We start from the raw sequence: 14,490 nt of genomic DNA on the forward strand, positions 1-14,490 counted from the left end.
GACCTTTTATTGTCCCCAGCACAAGGTGAACCTGTGTAATGAATGTGCTGTTTATCCAGCTCCTTGATATGCCACACCTGTCAGGTGGATGGATTATCTCTGCAAAGGAAAAATGCTCACTAACAGGGATGTAAACAAATTTGTTCACAAAATTTGAGATAAATAAGCTTTTAATGCATATGGAACATTTCTGGGATCTTTTATGTAAGCTCATGAAACAAGGGACCAACACTTTACATGCTGCGTTTATATTTTTTTATTCAGTATATATTCGATCAGAAAAACATTTAAAACATTATCACATTTTAGGAATGGATTGAGACTTCATTGTACTAGTGAATCTAATGTTCATTCAAAGGGTGTCAGGTCAAGGTATTGTACAGACAAATGGTGTTTTCAATGGATAAAAGATAGTTGAAGGGAATATTATTCACTGTATATCAGATGACTTCATACCTCAAAAGTGTACGCCAAAGATCCATATGCCACTGATGTGTAGATCCCAGTAAATGCTTTGCAATAAATCAGCAGGCCTCTGTCTTGAAGTGATCCTAAATGAATAGGAGGGATTGTCAATCTAATTAGGAACTCCGAGTCTGACATAATTACATTGTTTTAAAAAAACTCCCAAGGACAGTGGTGTCAACTCCTCACTAAGAAGGCTACTCATCTGCCACACAAAATAGCCTAGGCCTAATCATACAAGTTAACAGTTCTCGGGGAGTAATTGAAATGAAAGTATACAGTCCACATGTCTCAGTCAGTAAATCCTTCATAGACTAGGCCATTACTAATGATGCATCAAGCATTTGTAAATGATATCGTTTTTGTCAATCAAATCACTTTGTAAACATTGTGCAATATAGGCCTACAGTTTGACCAATAATAGGCCTATTTGATTTGTGTCACCAACGAGTGACTGGAAAGGAGATACTACGGGGTCATTGAAGGTGGCAATCTGATATCTAGGCTAGTCTGCATTGTAAATGAAGTTGGTCCTCACTGGTAGATTTCAACAGGGAAATGACATTTCTGCAGGACACGTTTTGAACGCAGTCATTCACCGATAATATTCTATTTTTTTACGAACATAGGTCTATCATAGTAAATGACAACTTCCTCGCTATGTGAAGACGCTTCAGACGGTGAAAGGAGTCCGAGAGAACTTTTGTAAAAACTTTTGAGCGAGATGACACGGAATTTACCTCTTTCAACCGGAATGGTGGCTATTTTCGCTTTTGTTTGGATGGGGAGTCTCATGCCACTCTGTCAAACAATAATATACACAAATGACTGGGCGATCAGGATAGATGGGGCACCCGCCTCTGCAGACAGTATAGCGGAGAAATATGGATTTCACAATTTGGGCCAGGTAAATTCTCAAAGTTGCATATAATCATTATACTTTTCTACTGTAGCCTACCTAATGTTTCCTTTGCAGAGACAAAGTTAGCATTCATGATTCGACTGCAATGCAAATGGGGAAAAACGTTACACCGGTCTATAGCCAAAGCCAAAGAGAAATTTAGTGGGCCAACGGACTAAACTCCTGGTGACAGAATTAAGTTCACCGTTTAGTTTAGTCCGCTATTCTTCGGCCTAAACATGATATCTAACTTTACTTATGCACCATCATTACCTTTGTCAAATTGATACATAGCCTAAGTCTATTTTTATAAGCTGTTTCCTTTAAAGTACGCCTATTTTGGATGAAAGACGTTTTCTATCCCATGTGAATGACAAGCTTTTTGCAGGAAATGCTGGATTGGATCTGAATCATTCACGGTTGTTTGGCTGGGGCAGACATCAGATTCGTTTCTGAGACTTCAAACAGTCATGTGGCCCCCATATCAAATTAGCCAAGTCATTGACCTTGTAGTGAGCACCCACATCAGACTATCTTCCTTATCAGAAGATGCAGCCCAAAAGCCCTATTTTCATATGACCCAGGCCTACATCTTTTCAGAGCGGAAAGGAAGGCTCAGGCTACAATTTGCCACCCTGGTTCAAGGAGAGATTGAGTTCAGTCACCTCACAACTCAGTAGTTCGATGTATGATATGGGACCAAGGAGTCATCATTTGAATGGGACCAAGGAGTCATCATTTCTACTCATGGATTACAACAGCAGTATGGTCCTAGATAGAATAGCCAGAGCACTACTCTTACTGTTTTGTCCTTCCCTCTATTAGCACCCTGATGGAAACATGGACTGTTTTGTGTAGCCTAGCCTAAATTCCATTCTGTTCAGGTCCAGGCACACATACGTAATGGTGGTATTATGATCAACCTGGGTGTCAGAAAGGAGTGTACCCACAGGGTATAGCCCAGCCCATGGCTCAGTACCTGGGGTTCAGGTTGCCCTGGCCTGAAAGTCTAGTAGGGGTGTAAAGTAACCTTCTCAATGACTGATGTCAATGACAGCTTCATAATTTATCAGCCATTTAGACATGGGGACACAGTTGAAAAAGCGGCAGATCTCGTTAGGATACATACACACGATTATACACGGCAGGTAGCCTAGTGTTTAGAGCATTGGGCCAGTAACCAAAAGGTTGCTGGATCGAATCCCTGAGCTGACAAGGTAAAAAAATCTGTTGTTCTGCCCCTGAACACGGCAGTTAACCCACTGTTCTCCGGTAGGCCGTCATTGTAAATAAGAATTTGTTATTAACTGGCTTGCTTAGTTAACTTTTTAAAAATTGTTTCCTACTCTGCCCAGATTGGAGACTTGAACAACTTTTATAGTTTCCACCACAGTGGGACGGTGGAGCGGTCCACGTTGTCCAACAAAGACGTTACCGACCTCGTCGCCAAGGAGACCAAGGTACAGTAACTAGATCCCATTGGAGGTGTTATTGATACCCTCCTATATAATTTATTAGCTGCATGACATGCTGCACACACACGCACTCACACACACATGAACGAGCACACACACACACAAGCAAGCAGTCACGCGCACACAAAAGACATACTCAATTGATGTAAAAACAAAAATCGATATGAATATCATTTGACCTTTCACCTGTACGGGATTCACCAGACTCAGCAAACACGTGAAACACCACCTTGTACTGTCTATAGTGTGCATTCCATACTACTGTGAGTAGCCTACACCAGGAGTCCTATAACCTCTATTCCTCTGCAGGTGGTGTGGGTGCAGCAACAGGTGGTCCATTGGAGGACCAAGAGGAACTCCAGAGCCAGTCACATCTACTCCATTGACGTTCGGACGAAACACATTCACCCAGGCCCCATCCAACCTAACCAGACCCAGACACTGGTTTTCAATGACCCCCAGTGGTGCAGCTTGTGGTACATTGTGAGTATCTCTCAGCTGAGAGGGCACAGCTGCACCGCAGACATGCAGTAATGGCCGCGTTCCAACACTTTTAAAATGCATCCTTTCTCTTACCTTGACGTACCCACTAATCTGACATGACATGATTGATGAGAGCAATGTAAGCGAAACAGGTCAGTAATTACCTCAAGGAAGGAAGGAAGGAAGGATGAGTTTAAAAGGTATATTTAAACAGGGTCAAACATACATTTACAAACATGCTACAGGTGTCAATGCAATACCCACATTTGCGCCATTGTTTTGTATTGTGCTTTGCGAGGACACCTTGTAGTTATAACTATTATTAAAGTAACAGCTAATGATCCAAATAAACAAGTAAACATGACATGTGCTGATTCCCCCCTCCCTCATCAACAGCACTGCAGTGAGGGCTCCCAGGGCTGTCCTTCCTACATGAACATCGAGGGGGCCTGGAGGAGAGGACACACAGGGAAGGGAGTGGTGGTGTCCATCTTGGATGACGGCATCGAGAGAGAGCATCCTGATCTCAGGCCAAATTTTGTAAGTGCCTCGGGAACCGTCTCTTCTGAAGACTTCACAAGGACATTTATTAAAAGCAATTTGGCATATGTCCCGAATGTAAAAGTCCAGAGCTGAGACAATATGCAGTCAAAGCTCTTGGCCCAGAGCTTTTAAAGGTCAACGCAGAGTATTAAAATACAGGCTAAACGTCTTGTCCGCTTTAGTGTTCAGACACGCCTAGTTGATTTGTGAGTCAATAGGCTCTGACTGGTGGAGTATAGGCCAGACCAGGCTAGACCAGACCAGGCTAGACCAGACCAGACCAGGCTAGACCAGACCAGACCAGACTAGACTGGAAGACACTAAAGGCCAATTAGCCACTGACTTTTGTTTTTTTCTGTGTCACTGTATCTTAGGACCCCTTTGCCAGCTATGATTTCAATGGGAATGATGATGACCCCACGCCCAGATACGACTCTAGCAATGACAACAGGTTATTCTTATTTTCAATATGCATATTGCTCATAGCTGGGGCTGTGAGTTTTTTCGTGGTAAGTTGATGTGGTCAGGAAAAACTCCAGGCCCTACTTATTTAGGCTTTTTGCAGAATCTTCGCCCATTTTATGAAGCAACTTAAATTTTTCCCCACAATTACACTCATATATTATGTTCATATTATATGAATATGCATATTCACTTGTTTGAATGTGTCTATTCTTTGCCAGTTTGATGTTGTACATATAGCCTGTCTCCTCATACATATGCAACTAAGCTAATGTGGTATACATTCCCTTTTTTTTCCGGGTAAGCCATGGGACAAAATGTGCTGGGATGGTTGCCGCGGCAGCAAATAACTCCCAGTGCACTGTTGGAATCTCCTTCAATGCTCGGATAGGTGGTGAGTTTTGAGTTCTTTATTAGTCACGTTTATAAAAACATGAAATGCAGGGGACTCCCGAGCAGTCTAAGGCACTGCATCGCAGTGCTAGAGGCGATACTACAGACCCGGGTTCAGACACGGCCGATTGTGATATCGCCCGTGATCGGGAGTCTCATAGGGCGGCGCACAATTGGCCCAGCGTCATCCGTGTTAGGGGAGGGTTTGGCCCGGGGGGGCTATACTTGGCTCATTGCACTCTAGCGACTCCTTGTGGCAGGCCGGCTGCCTGCATGCTGACTTCGGTCATCAGATGAATAGTGTTTCCTCCGACACATTGGTGCGCCTGGCTTCCAGGTTAAGCTGGCAGGTGTTAAGAAGCGCGGTTAGGCCGAGCATGTTTTGGAGGACCCATGACTCGACCTTCCGAGCCGGTTGGGGAGTTGTAGAGATGAGACAAGATCGAAATTGGGGAGAAAAAGTTATTTAAAAAAAAATGTATCTCCTTGGTGCTAGCACATTAAATATGGACAAATACTGTATATTCAGTTCAAGTTCAGTTTTACAAATATTAAATAGAAGGTACATTGTACATTGAAGATGCATACATACTGTATGGTGCTGAAGGTCTCCTCTAAATCAGGCGGTCCCATAGAAATATAATCAAATCAAATCAAATGTATTTATATAGCCCTTCGTACATCAGCTGATATCTCAAAGTGCTGTACAGAAACCCAGCCTAAAACCCCAAACAGCAAGCAATGCAGGTGTAGAAGCACGGTGGCTAGGAAAAAGGAGAGGACAATAATCTCATTCTAGTCGGTCTATTCCTATAGGTGATCCATCCTATGTAGTGAATACTAAGGTTATGAAGGTCCATCCCACTCCCGTATCTGCAGGCATTCGTATGCTGGACGGAGATGTGACGGACATAGTAGAGGCCCAATCCCTGAGCTTCAGGCAGCAGCACATTGATATTTACTCTGCCAGCTGGGGGCCGGAGGATGATGGGAGGACTGTGGAAGGACCTGGTCCTCTGGCTCGCCTCGCATTAGACAACGGCATACGCACTGTGAGTGTGTCTGTCTAACTTCTCTGCGTCAGTACAGTCAAAAATGTATTCTCCACTATGTGTGTGTGCATGTGCATGTGCACATGTGTGTATACTTGTTTTTCTACCTTGAAAATAGGATTTTCAATGGTCAAACAATTTTGCTCCACACAAAGTCCTGAAATCTCAAGAAAATAAAGCTGTCTGTCTGTCTGTCTGTCTGTCTGTCTGTCTGTCTGTCTGTCTGTCTGTCTGTCTGTCTGTCTGTCTGTCTGTCTGTCTGTCTGTCTGTCTTTGGCCTCAGGCTGTATGTTTACTTCTAGTGCTTATCTTTATCTTCATATCAATATGTAAATAACATACAAATATGAATCATGAGGCATTAATCACAGGGGAGAAGGGTGCCCTTAGATCTAGGATCAGTTTGCACCCCCCCCTAATGTAAACCAACGGTGAAGGGAATACGCAAGAACAACCTTAGATCAGTGTCTAGAATCCAAATCCTATAAAACCTTGATGAAGGTAATTTGACCAAAACTACTACTCCCATGAACCCCCACTCCCAGGGAAGGAAGGGGCGTGGCTCCATCTTCGTGTGGGCGTCGGGTAACGGTGGGCGGAGCAGGGATCACTGCTCCTGTGACGGCTACACCAACAGCATCTACACCATCTCCATCAGCAGCACCACCCATAGCGGGGCCAGACCCGACTACCTGGAGCCATGCCCCTCGACACTGGCCTCCACCTACAGCTCCTTCTCCACCGACAGACAGGGAGCCAAGATGGTGAGTCAAGCTGTATATCGGCCCCAACCCGGCTATACGTGATGAGTACATTTAGATTTGACTTCATTATTTGATTTGATACAATAGCTGCATATGACAGTGATTTAAACCAGTGTCAAAGGTGCAGCCACTTCAGCTCTTTTCAGCTGCAGCGCTTGTTTGTGAAAGGAAAGGATGGGGTGAATGTATCCATTCTTTTTTTAAATTTTGCTTCTTGACAGAATGTGTTTGTCGTTGTCACAGGGGAAATTAAATGACCTGAAAGTTACAAAGTGTATCTTTAAAGCCCCGTATGATGTTTATAAGGCATAATAGCACATCTACTGTACCATTTTGTAGTCACACAACAATACTTTCTATCTGGCAGGTAACATTGGACCTGAAACAAGGCTGTAGCAAGGAGCATTCTGGGACCTCAGTCTCCGCTCCAATGGCAGCAGGGGTCATCGCACTCGCCCTGGAGGCCAAGTAACCTACTTTCCTAGAGATATCATCACCGATATCTAAATCTAATGATAATATTATAGGTAACAAGGAGGTTTTCTTGACCACGTGACCTGACCAGGAACAACTCTGGGCCCTAGTTAAAGGCTAAAACTTGGACTGAAAATTCTTCCATGTCGGTTCACGTGGTCAAGAAAAACTCATGGCCCTAATTATAAGCTATTAATAATGTTTTTGTAGTATTACTAAGATAATATGCTATATACAGTGTTGTTAACTTGTGTCTGTGGGACCCTGATCCAGCCCACTGCTGACTTGGAGGGACGTGCAGCACATTATTGTCAGAACGTCACAGGCCAGTCACCTGACCTCCCCTGACTGGCACACCAACGGAGCTGGATACCAGGGTATCTGACTTGATTGAATTTGTTTCCCATATCCTGTCCACAAATGAGTTTGTGTTTCTTTAACGCTTGGCTACAGAAAACTAAAAGGGCTTTTCTTCATTTATAATAATTTCCATTGACATCCAAAACACATACAAGGGAACAATTATTTATGTACCACTACACATCAAACGACAAACAACCACATTTAAGACATTCCTATCTAGATTGACCGACTAATTGCTAGATTGACCGACTAATTGCTTCATGGATGGCTTACTTAAGTCATCGATCCATTCATTTGTTTGTTTGTTTGTTAGTGTATTTGTTATTCCTTCTGTCCATTCATTCAATTATTAATTGGCAGTGAGCCACCTGTACGGCTTTGGGCTGCTGGATGCAGAGAGCATGGTGAAGGAGGCTGAGCGATGGAGACTGGTCCCCTCCCAGCATGTGTGTAAGGAGGCTCCTACCCAAGAGAGCAGGTACTTGACTGACTGCTTCCCGCCATGGACACAATCCTCTATTCCCTTTGAAGCATATCCATCTATCCATCTCCACAGAGAATCCATCGGCATGGGAATTCCCTCACAATCTCTCTGTGTTTCGCTCGTACTTTCTCTCTCTTTCTCTGTATCTCTGTCCTTCTCTCTCACTCTCTCTCCCACATTCTCTTTCACCCCTCTTCCGCTCCCCTGTCCCCTCCTCTCTCTCTCTCTCTCTCTCTCACATTACAGAACCATTCCTCCAGGCCTTGTGCTGAGGTCTGTGTATGAGTCCACCGGCTGCTCCCATCATCCCCTGCAGCACATTGTTTATCTGGAACATGTAGTCATCCGTGTCACCATAACCCACAGTCACAGAGGTGACCTCTCCGTCACTCTCACGTCACCCGCTGGGACCAAGTCACAGCTACTGGCAAACAGGTAAGTCCCTTTTCACACTTCTGAGCCAAGACAAGATGAACTGTATTGCGCTGGCCTGGTTACACATCCACCATAGTTCCTGGAGCTGTGGAAAGGACCATGTGAAAAGGAACAAAGTACGGTTCAGGTTGGCATGATAGTGTGAAAAGGGTGTTGTGCTGTAGTACTCAATACAAGTGGGATTGGTCGCTTCACCCACTCTTAACACATTCAAAATATTTGTTGATGATAGAAACTGGCTGATGTGCCGAGTGACTTAAAGTGATAGTTCACCTCAAAGTTTTCTCACAAAAAAAGTGGTCTAATGTGGAGATAAGTCCATATCCCATCTGCATCCCTCAATGCTAAATGAATCGGAAACATAGGATCTACACAACATAGGGCATGGGACGTGGACTATTGTGGACATTGGAGGACATTCTGGGTCTGAAAACGTATCGATAAACTTTGGTTATGGAGAGAATCCAGAAATGACAGTGTAACATGGCTCTATCCTGTTGTATTTTGGTCCTGGTCAACATTTGCATTATATTACACTATGGTCGTGTTGTGGTCCTGGTCATAGTGGTCAATGTCTTTCAGAGGTCATTCGTAAAAATCCAAATAACTTCACAGGTCTTTATTGTAAAGGGTTTAAACACTGTTTCCCAATGAACCTTTCATGAACATGCACCTGTGGAACGGTCGTTAAGACACTAACAGCTTACAGATGGTAGGCAATTAAGGTCGTAGTTATGAAAACTGAAGACACTAAAGAGGCCTTTCTACTGGCTCAGAAAAACACCAACAGAAAGATGCCCAGGGTCCCTGCTCATCTGCGTGGAACGTGCCTTAGGCATGCTGCAAGGAGGCATGAGGACTGCAGATGTGGCCAGGGCAATAAATTGCAATGTCTGTACTGTGAGGCGCCTAAGACAGCGCTACAGGGAGACAGGACGGACAGCTCGTCCTCGCAGTGGCAGACCACGTGTAACAACACCTGCACAGGATCAGTACATCCGAACATCACACCTGTGGGACAGGTACAGGATGACAACAACATCTGCCCGAGTTACACCAGGAGCGCACAATCTCTCCATCAGTGCTCAGACTGTCCGCAATAGGCTGAGAGATGCTAGACTGAGGGCTTGTAGGCCTGTTGTAAGGCATGTCCTCGAAAGGCTAGGGCCATTCCCTCCAGAAATGTCCAGGAACTTGCAGGTGCCTTGGTGGAAGAGTGGGGTAACTCTCACAGCAAGAACTGGCACATCTGGTGCAGTCCATGAGGAGGAGATGCACTGCAGTACTTAATGCAGCTGTTGGCCACACCAGATACCGACTGTTATTTTGATTTTGACAACCCCCCCCTTTGTTCAGGGATACATTATTCAATTTCTGTTAGTCACATGTCTGTGGATCTTGGTTCTGTTTACGTCTCAGTTGTTAAATCTTGTTATGTACACACAAATATTTACACATGTTTGCTGAAAATAAACGCACTTGACAGTGAGAGGACGTTTCTTTTTATGCTGAGTTTATTATACCGTGGTTGTATTTTGGTCCAGGCCTCTTGACCACTCCACTGAGGGCTTCCAGAGCTGGGAGTTCATGACCACTCACTGCTGGGGGGAGAAGGCATCAGGAGAGTGGAGTCTGGAGGTCCTGGATACTCCATCTCAACAAAGGGACAACAGTGAAACAGGTTTGCCATGCTATACTTTTACCATCATTCCATACCACAAGAATTACACCAGATATCAAATACTGTTACACATGAGTGGAGTCCTGATTTTTTTTTTTTGATCACGTGACCTGACTAGGAAAGACTTGGGGACCTAGTTGATTTTGGTCAAGTCATGTAGTTAGTAAAAACCTGATAACAAGTCGTTTTATCTTCCTCTCTCTCCATTGATTTACAGGGGAATTGAGAGAGTGGTCTCTAGTGCTTTATGGCACCTCAGAGCAACCATACTCCATGCGGCGTGAGCAAGCCCGCTCGGCAGAGCTGCCAACTGACGGTGATGATCTCACTGAGGAATACAACGGTGAGTCACTTTACCCATTGTCACAGAGCAGCTTTGGAACAAGACGACACACAATTATCACACCCTTTTATAGCTTAGACACCGGAATCTAACTAATTGTGGCCTGTATCGAGCTCCATTTGTTTAACTAGTAGCCTACGTCAAAGCTAAGTCTTCAGGCTTCACCAAGTCTTAAGGGTTCCACCACTTTTGGTGTTTGTAAGAGATGCTTTCCCTATTCTGACTGTCTTGCTTTGTCAAATGAATTATTCCAGGCTATGAAAATGCATGATGAGAAATGTAAGTTTTGTTTCGTTCCTTCCAGGCCGATGTGACCCCGAGTGCAGTGAGGATGGCTGTGAGGGACCAGGCCCCCAGCAGTGTGTCACGTGTCTACACCTCTTCCTCAAGTTCAAGAACAACAGCAGGTCAAGACTATTCACTCTAAATGTATAGGTTGGAGTCAGTGACGTTGTACTAGGTCTTCCACTCGTGCTTTAAATCATGGGCTGTCCGGCGGCCCATTATTACATATTTACGAACCTCACTTAATTGGCTGTTATCGAGTCACAGATGTTTCTCACAGTAGCCTTCCGGCTTTCCTGCTTTGAACTCTGTAGGACACACAGTTAACACATGCATTTAGTGTCCCATGTGGAGACAATCCTAGTGTTGCACTAAACAATCAACAAGGCATGTGCTTTCTCTCTTACAGGACGTGTGTGTCTGTGTGCCCAGTGGGATTCTGGGGCGACCGGCGTCGCTGTAAGAAGTGTTTCTCCTCCTGTGAAATCTGCACGGGCAGCCGCAGTGACCAGTGTGCTACATGTCGCGCTGGACACTACCTGACCGAGGGAACCAATAGTTGCACGGCAAGCTGTGGTGACAATTATTACTTGGACCATGGTATGTCCCTGTGTGTGTTCCAAATGACACCCGAATGCCCAAGTAGTGCGCTACTTATGGCTAGACTCTCATAGAATATTGGTCCAAAATAGTGCACTGTCTAGGGAATAGGATGCGATTCAGGATTTGCCCCCTACGTTGTGAGGCATTCATCATCATTCTACGACAAACACACATCGACCTATATTGAATTTCATCTTAAAAACTTGAACACAATTTGAAGATGCGAAACAAAACCACTTTGTGTTCATCCCAGAGGGATGTCAGGTGATATCGTGACGAATCGTTAGACTTGCTCGCCAACTCTGCAGTACGTTCACAGGGGGAAGGAGAAAACAATGAATTAGAGCAGTGCACCGGGAAATTTGTCGGATTTTCCCTGACCACTAGTTCTAAAAACAATAATTACAGTAATAAGGCAGCTGAACTCTTACAGCATGTCAATTGTCAAATTGATGGTTAGTATATGTGACCAACCAGCTCGATTCGGTCTTATGTAGACAACATTTGAAATTGTGTTTTTTACATTGGATAAAAGTATAGACTCGGAGCTAGAAAATTGTATATTATACAGTACAGTTATGGAACAATGGGAAAGTAATTCTGCTTTGAAAGTTGATTCACTTGTAACCCCACTTTTGAAAAAATGGCCTTTGAATGTTTTGGTACTTACTGGAGAGGTCTTGTTTGTCTACACCCATTCAGCATTGTTCACGCCCTCTTAAGCCTTAGCCCCACCCATCCCTTTAACGATTCACATGTGAGGCCATGTGCTAAACAAAGTGAGTATGGTAGTGTACTAAACAACCAAAGATTTCAAGACTAAAGGCTGGTCTATACCTAATCTATCGACAGGTCTGTAGACATATGTCGCAGTGATATAAAATTTGTTGTTGTCGTTATGAGAAAGCATAAACACAACAACGTGGTCCAAAATAACATAGCTGGTGTATTTTAACACCAATAAACCCATCCGTTTAAAAATGTATTTGGTATATGTCAATCTAGCAAACTATGCAACTAAAAGCAACTTTCTAAACAATGTTTTGGTTTGTTTCTAGCTTATTAGCTAGCTAACGTTAAGTTAGCTGGCTAGCCAGTTAAAATAATGACCATATCATATAGTTGACAACGTCTTAACTTGATCTAATTTATATTTATTATTACAGGAAAATAAACTCACAAGTAAATGATGAGCTAATTACAAAAAATGGCTTACGGTTGTGAGTGTGCCGAAATAAAAGCAGGGCATTCTAACTGAGAATTTTTGAACTTGGAAACTGTCTCGTTGCCTAAACTTATATCCAAATTTGACTTTAGTGTAGGTCATGTTGTTCTTCACATTACCATCTCTGGTAAACACACACTATATCAAATTAAATCTAAGTTTATTTGTGACATGCCCAGGATACAGAAGGTGTAAACAGTACAGTGAAATGGTTACTTGCATTGTGGAGTATTTTGTTTCGTGAAATCTACATTGTACTATTTCTAATACTATTTACTATAGCATTGCATACTGGTACAAAAAGTGCATGCAAAACATATATATATTTTGTTATTTACTATTTATCTATCTGAGCTTTATAACTCATGAGGAAATGTTTAACATGGCCATCTACTTAACATTAACATTCAACAGGGTAGCGCTCGTTCCCGCATACGCATAGCTGCAGTAAGCAAGGGTGCTGAGGGTACTGCAGAATCCTCTGATATATCAAAATCAAATATAAAATAATTTTTTAAAAATGTAAAAATCCATCAAATGTGTGAACTAGGCCTTTATTACTCCACCCACCTCGCATGACAAGAAGCTGCCCCCATCCCTCCCGCTGTTTGGGCAAAGCATTTGCAAATGTTTTGTTGTTTGAGTGAGGGAAATTCTGTAAATTTTAAGAGGACTTTATGTATTTTGAAAGATGAGACGTTGAGGATTATAATAAATACTGCTTTGATGTCATAGAAGCAAGCTAAACACCCATGAATCAAAATGTGCACTTCACATTTCCATATCATATCGTTGTTATACCCTGGGTTGTTTTGAACCGATTGAGACTATTTTTGTCTGTTGTTATGAAAATTTGCTGCGTCACGCAACTAAATGCACTCCTTTCTATGCACACCAAAATTATGATCTGTTTCCCTGAATTGCATTTTGAAAGCCTAACACTGTAATATCGTACTCTCTAACTCAGCTAGTCATGTTGGCAATAGAACAAGCCTTCAAATGATGCCCACCTGAGCCAGATTGGGATTTATGATGGACCATTTTTGGATTGTGTGATTGCTGTGATGGAGGATTGTGCTCCAACCAAATCGACTACAAGTGTGCTTGCTCTAGTTCCTCAACGGCACAGCTAGAAGAGCTCCAAAAACACCTTGTAGTTGAAGACTCTTCTTTGTGCACACTTTGGAGATGTGTGTGGCCACCTGGAGGCAACCAGTTTGACCTCTCACTTTAAACCCTTGTCATGTATTTGTTTTATGTTGCAATTCCCCAAATTCTCCAGTAATATTCTTCTCGTGTTACTGAAGGTATGCAGAATATTTTCAGATTTAATCAACAAATGCGGCAAAGTACGGTCAATGTAAACTAGAAATAAAATCAACAGTATTTTAGACTTGTCAGGTGAACTGTTATGTCCTCACATTTTGGTCTAATGTTCCCATCATCTCCAAAAGGTTCCCTTTTCAATTGCCAAGATTGTTAGGCACATGCTTTTCATATTTCTTATGTAAGAAACATTTCAATTTAGCCCCATCCATATAGGCCAATTCCCCCAAGTGTAAAGGGTTTTAAAGATATTATGCTGTATTGTTGTAAAAACCAAGCCGATGTCTCTACTGAATATGTGCTTAATGAACAATGCTTTTACTTCAACTGGAGTGGAATTATATTTGGCAGGTATGAATGCTTGCATTGTTGTTTTCCCCACAGATGCAAATATGTGCAGGAAGTGCAGTGAAAACTGCTTGAGATGCACCTCGGCGAACATCTGCACAGAATGCAAATCAGGCACAAGGTGAACCAATCCCTCTGATGACGCCCGAATTACCAACTCATGCATTTCTTCTCTGTACACAGTGATTCTCCATCTCCGCCACAGAGAATACTAATTTGCACACACATTCGAAATCTATTGCTACAAAGCAAACTCCTATTATAATATTTGTTGTATTTTGCAGTGTTGAGAGTTATCAGATAAAACTTCTCAATGAGTGTGTGCGCTCTGGGTCGGAACACAGAGCCCAGATAATGATGAGTCTCTCACTATCGATCTACCCCC

General features: G+C 43.1%; 1 protein-coding gene across 1 annotated transcript in view; it reads left to right on the forward strand.

The window, feature by feature from the left end:
• The first annotated feature begins 939 nt into the window (after window positions 1–939).
• The window catches only part of pcsk5a (proprotein convertase subtilisin/kexin type 5a), a 35,537-nt gene continuing 21,986 nt past the window's right edge, over window positions 940–14,490 (forward strand). The window contains exons 1-17 of the mRNA XM_020457638.2: window positions 940–1,372; window positions 2,722–2,826; window positions 3,151–3,324; window positions 3,721–3,864; window positions 4,242–4,318; window positions 4,635–4,723; window positions 5,602–5,774; window positions 6,320–6,538; window positions 6,906–7,006; window positions 7,286–7,389; window positions 7,736–7,853; window positions 8,106–8,294; window positions 9,839–9,975; window positions 10,193–10,318; window positions 10,623–10,725; window positions 11,013–11,203; window positions 14,142–14,226. Of these exons, the coding sequence (XP_020313227.2) occupies window positions 1,190–1,372; window positions 2,722–2,826; window positions 3,151–3,324; window positions 3,721–3,864; window positions 4,242–4,318; window positions 4,635–4,723; window positions 5,602–5,774; window positions 6,320–6,538; window positions 6,906–7,006; window positions 7,286–7,389; window positions 7,736–7,853; window positions 8,106–8,294; window positions 9,839–9,975; window positions 10,193–10,318; window positions 10,623–10,725; window positions 11,013–11,203; window positions 14,142–14,226 (2,318 nt within the window). The 5' untranslated portion in view covers window positions 940–1,189. The remainder of the gene's footprint in view (window positions 1,373–2,721; window positions 2,827–3,150; window positions 3,325–3,720; window positions 3,865–4,241; window positions 4,319–4,634; window positions 4,724–5,601; window positions 5,775–6,319; window positions 6,539–6,905; window positions 7,007–7,285; window positions 7,390–7,735; window positions 7,854–8,105; window positions 8,295–9,838; window positions 9,976–10,192; window positions 10,319–10,622; window positions 10,726–11,012; window positions 11,204–14,141; window positions 14,227–14,490) is intronic.

This window comes from Oncorhynchus kisutch, linkage group LG23, assembly GCF_002021735.2.
Source record: "Oncorhynchus kisutch isolate 150728-3 linkage group LG23, Okis_V2, whole genome shotgun sequence".
Taxonomy (NCBI): Eukaryota; Metazoa; Chordata; class Actinopteri; order Salmoniformes; family Salmonidae; genus Oncorhynchus; species Oncorhynchus kisutch.